At 42.4% G+C, this 13855-nt stretch overlaps 1 protein-coding gene across 5 annotated transcripts in view; it reads right to left on the bottom strand.

The window, feature by feature from the left end:
- OXR1 (oxidation resistance 1) overlaps window positions 1-11708 on the bottom strand; it is a 259358-nt gene extending 247650 nt beyond the window's left edge. Inside the window, exon 1 of one of the 5 annotated variants that reach the window (XM_038127446.1) lies at window positions 11481-11708. In XM_038127446.1, the coding sequence (XP_037983374.1) occupies window positions 11481-11496 (16 nt within the window). In that variant the 5' untranslated portion in view covers window positions 11497-11708. Of the gene's footprint in view, window positions 1-10902; window positions 11124-11480 lie in introns of those variants that run through there. The other 4 variants (XM_038127438.1, XM_038127444.1, XM_038127442.1 and 1 more) reach the window with 4 other exon arrangements.
- Between the last annotated feature and the right edge of the window lie 2147 nt (window positions 11709-13855).

Raw genomic sequence — 13855 nt, 5'->3', positions numbered from 1 at the left:
TTTTCTGACCACACCACCAACAGCAATTCTGTCTATTGGGGTGAACAACATTTAGGTACCATTCACATGCAAAAAAAAAAAAAAAAAAACCAAACAAAAAAACAAACATAAAACCAGTGGTGCTGCACCAGAAAATGCCTTATGTGCTTTTAAAGATTAAGAGAAAAAATACAAATTCATACTTTTAGTAGCATGTATATCCAGTTCATGGCAGCTTGGTTCCACCAATTAGCCAGAGAGTAGAAGACAAAAAATACACATGGACTTGATTATAATAAATATATAAATATAAACATGATTGGTTCTCTATTGATGAACAGAAGGTAGAAATATTATCCACACATGTTTCAAAGCTGTGAAGTAATACACTATCTGACCCTTCACTACCACATGGGAAGAACCTATTTTTCACTACTTGTTGATTTGTAGAGCTGTTCAAGGGAAAATTATCCAGATCTTCCCTATGTTAAAATAAAATTAGTCAAAGTCTGTCCCTGTCCTAGACTCTAGAGCCTGATGAAGTAGCTTTTTAAGGGAAAGGTTAGGCTTCTTTGTTTTACTTACTTGTTTTACTGTTTTACTATTGTTGCCCTGTACATTTTTATTTGGTTTAGATCATAAATTCATAGCAAAAACATCTGTTGATAGGAAAGATCAGAACTAGAACTTCCAAATACAGATAGCATGCAAGAAAGAAAAAAAGTACAAGTTTAGGCTTGAATTTCAATGTAGTAATACTCATAGAGACTAAGGCATAATTTCTGTAATCTCCCGTCACAAGCTTTATTAGTTAATACCTTAATTTAAGGTTGAAATTAAATGTTGTTCTTGTAGCTCACCTTTAACCAACCATTCTCAAGTTATTTTATGAGACTAGGCTCTCAAAGTGCAACTATTCTTAAAACACTCCCCTAGTGTTCTCACACAAACTACTTTTCTGCATCAGCATTTTTTTAAGAAAGGAAAACTTAGTGTAGCCAATTAGCAATACTAAAAGTGTATCCATAATAACTAAAGATTCAAAAAAGCCAAAGTATGCAGAGGCAGGCTGGATGATTTGGAGTAGGCAGAGAAAAGTTTTGACCCAAATGGTCACCTCAGATTCAGTCTTATTCTTTATAATTAGGAGTCATGCACTCTTAGAAGTACATTAAATCATTATGATATTGTAAAAAATGCAAATGCTCATTTGCACAGAGTAAAAATTTCCTTCATCCAAAGTGATACATATATTTTATGCATCAATACAACTATGTTCTCTTCAACATCAAGAGCCTACCTGAGACAGTATCAAAACAAGTAACACAAAGAATTACTGCTTCAAAGAGCAGAAAACTTTTCTAAATATCACATACTAGGGAACAATGACAGTAATCTTGTTTTAGCTCTGATGATTTACCAGAATGAAGTCTTGCCTGTCTTCTCCTAACTGCTCTTGCACGAGGCAGTAGATATGTGTGTTTGGAGAAAGCAACTGACAAGGTTATATTCTGAAGTCCTTCAGGAAGAATGTTGTGTTTCTAATCCACAATCAAGAAATGGATGATAAGCTTGTTTTCTTTGGAGAAAATACTATCATTTTACCTTTCTTGACCTGTGAAGAGATATGATTAGCGATGCACCAAGAACAGTCTGGAAGATGTAATAAGATTGTCTTTCAAGTTAGCCCGTTACTTGCATCTTTAATATAAACACATTTGCAGGATTCAGATGTACTACAGCTCAGAGTTGGTCACAATCATTAATTTATCACAGTTCAATTAGTATTAAATGGGAATCTTCCTACACAAAGACACATGACAAAACACTAGTGGTTTAAAATTGCAACAGTCCAGAACTCCAAACAAACTTGAGTAATATAATCCTGGTGTGGAAACTGAATGCTGGATGCTCTGAAATTTGCATGGTGCCACTGTTGAAGCACTGTGGTATAAAATGTCAGGTACAAGCACCTAGAACACTACAAGCTGCTGACACCAGCTTCACTGCCTCACACCATATCATTCTGTATTTCTGTAGATTGGCACAATTTATATTCAATTATCCCCACTTTTTTTTTCAGACTACTCTTTAAAATCCTTCTAATACTCATCACAGAATCATTCAAGTTGGAAGGGACCTCAATGATCATCTGGTTCCAACCCTTCTGCCATGGGCAGGGGCACCTTTCACTAGACCAGCTTGCTGAAAGCCTCATCCAGCCTGGCCTTGAACACTTCCAGGGATGGGGCACCCACAGCTTCTCTGGGCAATCTGAGTCAGTGTTTCAACCTCCACTTAACATGAAGTGACCTAACTCATAGGTATTAAAGCAAATTGGTCATTGCTTTTGCCCTCAAACAGGTATGAAACTGGCTCATTTTGGCAAAGGTGAATTAATACACCTGGAAAATAGCTACATAGCTTTGGAAAATTGAGTTACTGGGCTTTTCAGAGGAAGTTATTAAAACCAAATCCTCTTATTATCTCAAGATGTACTGGTTTACATAGAGGTATACATTTGGAAAACTAAAACCAGAAAACTGACCTACCACATGACTGAGTATTTTAAAATGTGGAAAAAATAAAGGACTTTTTTTTACTTTTTTTTTTCTTCGTCATTTTGGATTCACTCAGACATCAACAGACAGGTACTTTCACTCAAGTGAGTTGTAATTAAAATAACTGCAAAGGGGAAGTAGAAAACAGGATGCAATTAGCAGTTACAGGAATTTACAGATCACGGAGATGGAACAATTTCCTCCCTATCAGTGACAACTTTCATATTTCCTCAAGATTTCCCTTTTTTTTTTTTTTTCAGCTGAAGAAAGACCCATGGGCTCCAACCACTGGTATCTTATGCTCCCCAAAGGGAGTGACAGAAGATGACATAAATTAATTCAAAGAATTCATTTTTACTGCCCGCTGCCGCAAAATGTTACCAAACTTCTGCCCTCGAGTGCATACCTGTGAAATAGAAGTTGTTAGAAGCGACTGAGGCCACACTGGGAAGAGCAGTAACAAGTTTGCATTCTGCCTGTGCTACAGTTTTGCCATGTTTGACTCGCAGGACCTTGAAATCTGGGGAAAGCAGAAGGTAAAGGAACTTGGGGAAAGAACATATGGGAAGGTGAGGGTTCTCTTCCGGGTGTTTCTCAATGTTACTATATTTGCAATACCTTCCTTTTAAAACTTCATTGAGGTCAAGCTTTATATCTAGCAATATTCTAAGCCTCGCTCAAAACTTCCTGCAACACTTTCTGCAACATTTGTGACAAAACTGTGGAGAGACAATTTGTCGTTCACTGTGTCCCAGTAAAAAATCAGGTACAGATTGTCCACAGAAGCTGGGGATGCCCTATTTACTGGCAGTGTTCAAGGCTTGGTTGGATGGGGCATTGGGCAGCCTGGTCTAGTGGGAGATGTGCCCATGGCAGGGCGGTTGGAACTAGATAATCTTTAAGGTCCCTACCTATAATGTCTGGTTACATTTCACTCTAAACATTGCAAACTCCACCCAGCCATGCTGTTCCTCCACCTGGCCATCAACAGTCACTGCCTCCATCAGTGGGTTTAACCACTTTGCAGATCACTGCTAGTGCTGTTGGATATGATGTGCATGTGAACTAGAGCTCCAGCAGACATATAGCATAATTTTTATGATGTTTCCTTTATGGAGTGTAAGGAAAAGAATCACACTCACGAAAATCAGGACCATTTGTATCTTAATTCTGTCTTACTTGCTGCTGTCTGTATTCACTTACTCTCACTAATGATTATGCAGACAGTTACACAGATCTCTTCTTTCACAGTCATATTATCAGTACAAAGCTTTTCTTCCTCAGTTCAGAAGGTTGGTTGCAGTTTGATGGGGACTTCACTAGGTACCAACACCTCTTATACAGTGGCTGCTATTTGCAACACATTTAAGAACCACAGGTCACCAAGTGTCTAAACAATCTTCTCCAAAATAGAGATTAAAAGCTTTACACAATTTTCAGCTATGTCTTCACAGAGCACTGCACTTGTTTCCACCAACACTCAGAGAGCACCATTTACTAAGTAAGCAGATAAGGTATTTGGGGTCTAGTCTGATCAGAGTTGCTCAGTCCATAGCCTTAGGGTACTCTAGTTAAGCTCTGCTAGGATGACAGAAGAATCAATTTCCTCATGAGCCTCTCCAAAGTGATCATCACTAGAGCATCAGAGTATTTCACTAACATTAATGAACTTATCTTTTCATATCATGCTACGTTGTGCAGCTAGTAATATCTTCATTTTACAGATAGTACTACCACCTCAAAACATTCCTTACAATTTCCTACACTTAGCTATTCAACTTTTCCCATTTTAGAGGTGTCTAAGTCTTTCATTGCTTTCAGGTAAAACTTCTCAGTGGAGCACAAACTCAGGTATGTAAGATTTCAGGTGAGGCAGACCTCAGTTAAAAAAAATAAGAAAAAATAAAAAGGAGGTATGCCAGTTTGTATATGGAAAGAGTTTCACAGTCAAGCATTCCACATGGACCAGCCAATTCCTGCTACTATCATCCTTTCTGGCATATGGAAACTGCATGCAAAGAAAGACATAATTTATTTTTGCCATGGTGATATAGTAATGGCAACAGAAGGCATGAGTGGGAATTCTATCAGTGGTTTAAGTCCACAAATAAAATTAGAGTGGTTCTTTGAAAACTATTCAGGCAGAAAGTACAACAAGGGGATTGAGGTTTCATGTAGAAGTGAGATTGACTACTAATGAGTTAGCATTATTCCTATGGCTATAATAGTTCACGTCAGTTAGTGTTTATAGTCACGCCAGGAAAAATGAAAAAAGGAAAAATAGAAGTAATCCCAGAGAAAATTACTGAAAACCCAAGGACACTAACAATGAGATCCCAATAGAGAATTAAAGCCAGAAAAAAAACCCCAAACATTTTGCTTCCCATTGCATCCTTTTTTCTTGCAATTGCTTCTTCTAGACCTGGGTAAGAGTTGTTTCCTTCTCTAAAGGGGATTTAAAAGCTGTTACAGTTTCTCTTTCCAGAAGCTACAAAAGATGTAATATTAATTGATCAATCACCTTGGAATATCCTTTTATCAACAATATGGATGCCCTGGCTTTTTTGTGCAACAAAATGCATAAGACCACTTGGAATTCAACTGTCAAAGATTCACATGACTGAATAGATTGGATTTACATCAATGGTATACAAATATCAATTTCTGAAATAGAACAGTATTAATAATTTAAAATCAGAAAGTAAGTATAAAGAAGACTTACAAGTGAATCCAATTGCACCGCAGTGACTATAAATACTAACACTTTTAGTGTGCTCTGTATTATTTATGAAATATGATTTATTACTAAGGTTTTATATAGCTACAGTTAGATTAAGGAATATCTAATAACGTTATTTTAGGAAGTATCTTCATGGAATCTGGTTGTGTTATGCTCTGGGGAAAAACACAGTTCTGACTACAGTGTCAAAGTCTTATCTTTGTATGCATGTCACATATAAAGTTTATGTAAAGATTTCTGGATACTATTTATCTATGCAAGTACTTCAGTTGAACTGTGTTTTACCTATGAAATTTGTTTCGCATCTATGTGTCCCAAAAGCATTTTATATGAAGGAACACAGGAGGCAGACAATTCTTTTCTGTTTCCACAAGCCAAGTTCACAGCGAAATGAATGAGAATTGTATATATAATGTCTGGAAAGAAAAAGCATATCATATAAGCAGCCGTGCTACATGTTCACGTTGCATATTTTTTCTCCAAATTTGGTGCTTGGGTAGGTGAGATCACCCACTGAAGACAGACAGGATGGATTCTAGTAATCTATTTTGATGGCTGTGAGAATACCTTCCAGAACAGAAGTGCATACAAACGGTGTCAACTGAACAAACAAAGTGCCAACACTTTCAGGAGGCAATATTTCCAGAGTCATCCCAGGTTCGAGACAGAAGTACTACAGCTTTGTTTAACATAGTCAGTAAGAAACATCTTACATCCATGACTGGCAAATATGTCAGCTGTTCTTCACAGGGATGCAAAGGGTCTGTGTCCCAGGCTGACCCAAAGTGTCACTGACTTTGGTCACTGATGACTGAATAATGTGTAAACTGCAGCAGTGGATCTTGCACAGCTAAGGCTCCCATTCCCAGCCTAACAAAGTTCCCATCTTCCACAGAAATGGTCTTACATTTGCTAAGATCTTTAAAACTCTTCTTAGTGCTCAAAATTCCTTTCATTCATCTTTTACTGTTGACCACTGATAGATTTCCCAACAAAGCATAAGACAACCTGTACCTACTTCACCATCAGACCTTTCTTTACAGTCTTTCCTTCCTATTAGGGCCCTGACTTTTTCTTGCCCTTACAGTTTAATTTGTGTGCAAAGTTACTGCACATTAGGAAAAGCATTTACATCCAGGGTGCAGTAGATGCAAGAGACAGAAAATAGTCTAACTGACTAGACACAAAAATAAAACAGGAGTGAAAACACATAAAGAGCAAAAGATTTGATGAACTCAGTCTTATCAAGAGGCCTTCATCAATTAATATAGATTTTCCTATTAAAAAATTGGACAATAAGTAGCTCTTTGAACAGGCAAATAGCCAGACCTGATAGCTGGAAGTTGAATAAAAACAACACTAGCCTAAAAATTAGTTAATAAGAGCAAAAACTTGGGCTAAATAATAACTGGAAAGTGCACAATGGATACACAACTGTTGAGAGGGATTCACTCCAAAATATTGAATTAAGAATTTTTTTTTTAAATGATAAGTCTCATCAAGTCACTTCAAATTCCTCAAGGTCCCTCAAGATTAACAATGCGAACAGCTGTCCTGGGGAAATCTCCTTGTTCCTTCACAAATTTTAAGTTTAACTCTCCTTTTCAAATCAGTCAGGCTTCAATGCTGATCCACTATTACACCTTGGGGCAGGTGGGGCAGGGCAGAGTAGTGAATAGGGCCCAAATCATAAGGAATAAAAGCTCACCAGAAATACATAAATTCATAAATTGATTTAGACTTATCACTCTAAGCCTGAAAACAACCAGCTCCAGAACAAAACAAAACAAAAAAATGTGGAGACTGATAGACCTTTCATATTCTCAAGCTATTCATGAAGGAACTCACTATGGGCAAGACATTACACATTGGCCCCAGAGAAAGGGGCCACTTTGTTTTGTGACAGGCAGTGTTTTTGCTCTGTGTTCATGCTCTGCTGAGAACTCCATTATGACACATATCCAGCTTGTAGCTGTCCTCTCTGTTTCCCCTTTGCTCCCATGTCAAACACCCCTCTTCTTTCATGATTTCTCAACCATCAAATAACAAAGATAACTAGTTTATTCCTGAGGAGTAACAAAGTGGGGCTCATGGTCTTCATGACATTTAAGAGTTAGGGAGCCAAACCTCAAATTAGCTCTCAGTATAATATCTGTGGAACATGGAAGACTGACACAGGTTTACGATTTTCCCCCTACTTCTCTCTCTCATTTCACCCCATTAGTAGGCAGCAGAATAACAACAACAACAAATTAAATATGGCTTCAATCCCTGTTTTGCCAGAGTAATGTAAGAAAGCAGGAGGCCATCAGTTGCCTCAATGTGTAGTTGAGAGATCCAAGCAGTAGCTTTAGGTACAGGAGGAACTCACTACTTGTACTGCTGCAGCCACAGATAAGGTTTTTCTGTGAAAGGGGCCTCTGCTCCATCTGAAAGATTTTAACCTGCAGATCAAATAACTTCCTGTCTTGAAGTGTATGACACTTCATGAGATATCCAGGAGCTACCTTCTCTGTATCTATATCTAATCTTCAGTAAATCTTGTTGGAGCAGATGCTGGAATAGCAGGGTAATTTACAGCTCACTGCTGCAGGAGCCACACAAGCATCTGGCCCAGGCACAAATTACCCCTGATGATATTAAGAGAGCAATGTCTGAACACCTTAAGGTCTTCCCCACGGGCTTAAAAATGCTCAGTTCTTTGCCTATTTCAAAATGCTCCTTCTGCCTCTGATGGCAACAGTTCACACACCAGAGACGCCCTACTTAAGAAATATCCGCTACAATGAGCAATGAAGCCATCCCAGGTTCAAGTAAACGGCTTTACTAAACAAAAGTATCAGTATCTCCTGAGCTAAGCCATTCACAATCATGTAACAATCTCGTGCTAATCTGAAACCCGACCAGGCTTGCCAGTAGTAACTGTTTGCTTCTGTAAGATTGTCACCTCCCATATGTTTCAATGGCACTCAAAGTTTAATGTTTTTTCTTACAGTAACTTAAGAAACAACAGCAACTCACTAAAGGATGAAGAAGAAGTAAGTCACAGTAGCTCATCAACAAAAACAAGAGTGCAAAGGCCTTGTGAATTAACACATGATCAGCAGTGCTGACAATCCTAGACTACTGCCTTCTGCTACCAGCCTTAAATAATCATCACGTCCCTATGAAAAAAATTTATGTCATTATTATCAGGGTTTGGAGATCTGGGGGGTGGAGGAGGGGACCAAGGGGGTACAGTTTTTAAATTACATTCAACTAAAAAAAACCTGTATTTTTACATTTTTTTAATAGTTCTGTTTTTCCCCCAAATCCAGGAGGAGTAAGTATGTATATTTCCTACAATGCAAGATGACACACTTTTTTAAAACAAACAAACTCAGGGAAGATATTTCTTTAGATTAAGCAAAGCAAACAGTGGAGAAAAAAAGTTTTTACAGAAAGAAAGATATACACTGTGAAAGAAGATAAGTTACTTTTTTTTTTCTCTGCTTAAAGGGAAACATAGCTGTGCAAACACTGCAGCTGCTAACCAGACATTCTCAAACAACTAATATGTAACCCCACTGTTACTACAATAATTTTCTCATCTCCACTAGTTGGGCTCAAACCTGGACAAGAAAAAATAATCAACTGAGACTGCACAGGAATTATGATTCACAGCATATATTTTAAGGATATCCTTGTATACTCTATTAGCATATACTTGACTATCAAAGAATCCTTATCTGGTTTGGATGCTGAAATAATTCTATTAATATATGAGCTGTGGAACTAAAATAAATAGTATTAAAACATCCTAATAGTAAAATACAACCCAAATAATCAAACAAATTATTACTCCAGGAACATAAGATAAGGCATTTTTAACATTCCAACTTCGACTATTTCTCATATTTTAAATAAATTTATTATTTAAAATACCAGGTATTATTTCAGATCAAATCTAATCACATAAGAAAAATGGCAGGTTGCCACGCACAAGAATTTCCCTTCTTATTTCTCACTACTCTGCCAACATAGGTTGTTTTCTTCTTGCTGCATTTTCTTGTGGTCTTTTACAGCAGGCAAAAAGCATCAACTCAAGAATTCAAATTTCCTCCATTATTGCATACTCATAAAAACGCAACTGACAGGACAGCAGTTTGCTTGTGCACAAACCAGAGCCGAATCACACAAACTGGCTTTCAGAAACCCACGGATCAATCGCTACTCTCCGGGAGCGCTGCCTCGGCGGAGGTGAGGGAGTTTCATCTGGGAGAAGGGAAAAGTTGAGGGGTTGCAGAGGTGCGGGATCCAGCAGTCTTCCCGTCTCCCCTCCATAAAGCTAATTAGCAGACTCAAGTATATACACGGTAGGAATGGCATCTTCTGCGTCTGTAACTATTTTTAAATGCACCTGAATTCTGACGAGGCTTAACATACAGACATTTTAACTTATATGAATATTCATGTCTGAGTACTACACCAAATCTAAGTGATTGAGCAAAGATAAGCATGGCTTAAAAATGCTAAAAGTCGGGTCATTAGACTGGCAATGCCTACAGACACAGCCAAATTATAATTAAGACAGGCTGTCCACTAAGAGCATCTTAGTCCAATTCTTCCAACTGTGACACACTAAGGTCCTCAAATTCCCCTTCCCCTAGTATTATTTTAATTAGAAAACTATCTTAATACAACTTTGCAAACATCAAAAAGCTTCCTTTGAGTAGGGAAGCAGCTTCTGAAACCTTTCCTCGGTTTAGAGCACAGGAAAAGAAACTAGCTACACCATGCCGCTTTCAACGTTAAGTGAAAAACTTTCCAGTCCCTAGTATTAGGAACACGTAGCGTTAAACCCATTTACAGGCGAACTGAACAACAAAACAAGCATTTCCAAAATTAATATAAAAATTCCATTTTCAGAGGCAAAAATCTCGGGGCATACTTCGGTATTTGTTGGTTACCGACCATAAGTTAAACCAGTGTACCTCTTCTAAACTGAAAGAGCACCTAGAATAAATTGTCACACCAGACAGCAAAAACCCTGTGTCGCTACAGTTTCTCTCCGCAAACTGTTTCTTTCCTGCGGTATCATCTGTTAAATCAGAAACTCCTTCGAACACCGCAGCCTCGCTGACTCTTACGGTGCGCTGGCTGCGCCGACACTCGCTCGGTATTTTAGCATCGCGCTCTCTCCGCGGGGCCAGCTCAGCCGCCCGCCTCTCCCTGCGCCGCTCGCAGCCGCGGACGGCGCTCGGAGCGCTCCGCACCGCACCGCGCTCGGACCGTCCCCGCCGGCGGGGCCGCACACGCACCGCGGGACGCGCTCTCCCGCCGCCGACCCGTGAGCGCGGACCCGCCGTGGCCGAGCCGAGCCGGGCAGGCCGCGAGCCGCTGACCCGGGAGCGGCCAGCGGCGAAGTTGCGGCGGCCCCGATGCGCGCACCGAGGCGGACGGGCGCAGCCGGTCCCGCCGCGCGTCCCTCCCGGCGCCAGCCCCCAGGGGCGGGGGGCGCCGAAGCCCGAAGCCGAACCCCTGCCCCGGGCCGCCCCTGCGGCACGGAGGCGGCACCAAGGCGGTGGCTGCTGCCCCTCGCCCGCCCGCCCGCGCCGGCACCGCGCCCGCGGACAAACTTACTTGCGGGCGGCGGCGGCGGCGCCCGCGCCCTCCTTCCCGCGCTGCGAGCGAGCGCAGCCCCGGCGCGGCGGCCGCTGCCGAGCGCGCTCGGACATGCTCAGTCCCCCCGCCGCGCGGAACCTACCACCGGGGGGGACGGGGGAGCGCGGAGAGAGAGGGGGCAGAGCTGGATGCTACCAAGAGCACGCGCTAAAAATAGGCGCCGCAGAAAGGAACAGCTGGAGCTTAAAGGGGCGGCGGCCGCCGCGGTGCCCGCAGCCCGGGCAAGGCGCGCCTCCTCCCGCCGCACGGCCCTCCCCGCGGAGCCGGGCCTGCGCTGCCGCGGGGCTCCTGCCCGCGGAGCCAGCGCAGGAGAGGCTCTGCGAGCGGGGCGCTGCCGGCATCCTGCGATGCCTGCGGTGTCTGCGCCACCGCGTCCGCGTCCTGCCCGCGCCTTTGCGGCGGGAGCGCTGCGGCGCTCTCGGCTGCGGCTGCTGCCGCCGAGGCGCGCAGGGGTGCGCAGGGCGCCAGGGGAGCGTCCGACGGGGCCACTGCCGGGCTCTGCCCCCCTTCACCCCAGCGCCGGGCCGGGAGCGTACCTCGGGGCCGGGCCATTTACCGCGGGGCCAGGAGCGTATCTCGGGCCGGGCCATTTGTCTCAGGGCCAGGCCACCCCGTGAAGCAGCAGCTTCAGAAATGAGTTTTATATAGTGAGGGAGAGCATGCCGAGCGGTGTTTTCATGCGGTGTTTCTCTGGAGACATCTCCATCCTGCTCCGAGGCGTCAGCTTATGCGGACGAGGCTTGGGGAGTGACAAACACTCAGCTCTCCCGTGAAGCTCAGAGCAGTCAGATGAGAATGTGGCAGGTCCGAGGCGAAGAGCGTGAAGAACAGCCCTACTAAATATAATTTTCTAGGCTGGAAGATCTATGCGGCAAGAGAAATTACATGATCACCTCTCACTGACACTGCCGTGTTTCAAATCTGAGAGCTGCTGAAATTGAAGGCCGCCTAAGTATTTGTGAATGGGAATTTCTGATTGGGTTTTTTAGCCGTGGCTTATCATTCACTACCTTCCTAAAACACTGACAAGAATAAACATAAGAGCACCACATTGTTTTAGATTTATATAGATACAACAGAGTCTAAAATTGTATTACCCTAGCAGAAGTTCAGAGGTATTACTGAATTCTGCTTTTATGGATACAGAAAATTGCTATTGTACACACACACACACACACACACACACACACACACACAGAGAAAAAAGCATCTTTAAAAAATACTAAACTACTTCTTAAGAAAAAACATCAGACAACATCTGTATCATGATAATTTGCTATTCTGATGACATCATGTACAACAGTATGTACACTCAAGACCACATTCAAAATGTTTCATTCATTTCATTAGACATGAGAGATCACTTGAAGTTTATCTTCATCGGAACTCTAACACAGCTTTCAGCAAAAACTACTGCAGAAAAAAAACCCTCAGTTACACGTAGGTGGGTATAATCAGGAAAGGAAGTGTTACTTGTCAGTACTGTCAAATAAAGTGAGAGCAAGGAAGCAATTTCCCTTGCAGACTGACATACAATGGCATAGATCATTAGACAAGATTGTGTAGGTAACTGCTGCAGTACTTGGAGATATGGGAGATGACGTCACAAAGATTATAGTATTAAAAAGGGAGAGAATCAGGTTGTATTGGGTTTTTAAAGCCAAGCTTTTGTATGGGGGAAGGGGGTGGGGAGGGAGCATGCAGGAAGGTGGGGAGGTGCAGGGGTGGCTTCTGTGAGAAATAGCGGGCAGCTTCCTCCATGTCCGACAGAGCCAATCCCTGATGGCTCCAAAGATGGAGGTCCCACTGGCCAAGGCTGGGTCAATTAGAAATGCTGCTAATGACTCTGTGATAACAGATTAAGGAAAAAATTTAAGATTGGCAGTCCTAATTGTGTCTAAAGAAGAGCAGAGTGAGATCATATGAGGAACACCCCTGCAGACCAAATCCATAGCTTCAGTTGAAAGAATTCAACTGAATTCTTTCAACTGGAGAAGGAGGAGGAATGGAGAAAGAATGAGGAGAAGGAGGGAGAAGGAGGGAAAGAAGGTGCTCCAGCTGAGATTCCTCTGCAGGGAACTGAGCTCCAAAGGGATGTAGAGATCCACCCACACCTGTAGATGAGACCCATGCTTGAGCAGGTGGATGCCTGGAGGAGGCTGTGATCCAGTGGAAGTGCCAGTGGAGAGAGGGCCCTGCCCCCAGGCTGGAGCAGCCTGTCCTTGGAGGACTGCACCCCTGGAAGAGTGACCCACTCTGCAGCAATTGTGGGAGGACAGTTGCCCATGGGATGGACTCATGTTGCAGCTGTTCACAGAGAGCTGTTGCTTGTGAGATGGACTCACATTGGAGAAGTTCATGGAGATCTGTCTCCCGTGAGAGGGACACCCCTCTTCTTCCTGAGCAGCAGGAGAAACCTCAGGTGATGAACTGATCATAACCTCCACTCCCTGCCTCCTTGAGCTGCTGGGGGATGAGGTAGATCTGGGAAGGAGGAATAGATGAGGGGAAGATGTTTTCAAAGTTTTATTTTACTTCTCATTATCCTGCTGTGATTTTGTTAACAATAATTTTAAATAATGTTTCTAACTCGAGCCTGTTTTCCCCATGATAGTATTTGATAAGTAATATCTCCCAGTCCTTATCTCAACTCATTAACCCTTTTTTATATATATATATCTTCCTTGTCTAGCAGCTGAGGGGAGTGATAGAGAGCAGCTTTAGCAGGTGCCTGGCATCCAGCCAGGGTCAGCCCACTACCCATGTTCACTAATTCTCCTCATTCTCCTCATTCTCTGTTCTGCTAAGACATGAGATACACTATATTATCTAGACCATGTCTAACAGCCACCATTACACCATGTACTATGAAAAGTTGTAAGCTATGCAGGAGGCATAACTGTACAAAGTG

This window comes from Motacilla alba, chromosome 2, assembly GCF_015832195.1.
Source record: "Motacilla alba alba isolate MOTALB_02 chromosome 2, Motacilla_alba_V1.0_pri, whole genome shotgun sequence".
NCBI classification, from domain to species: Eukaryota; Metazoa; Chordata; class Aves; order Passeriformes; family Motacillidae; genus Motacilla; species Motacilla alba.
Note: the sequence above shows the minus strand (reverse complement) of the source record. Positions and strands in the feature narration are given on the sequence as shown.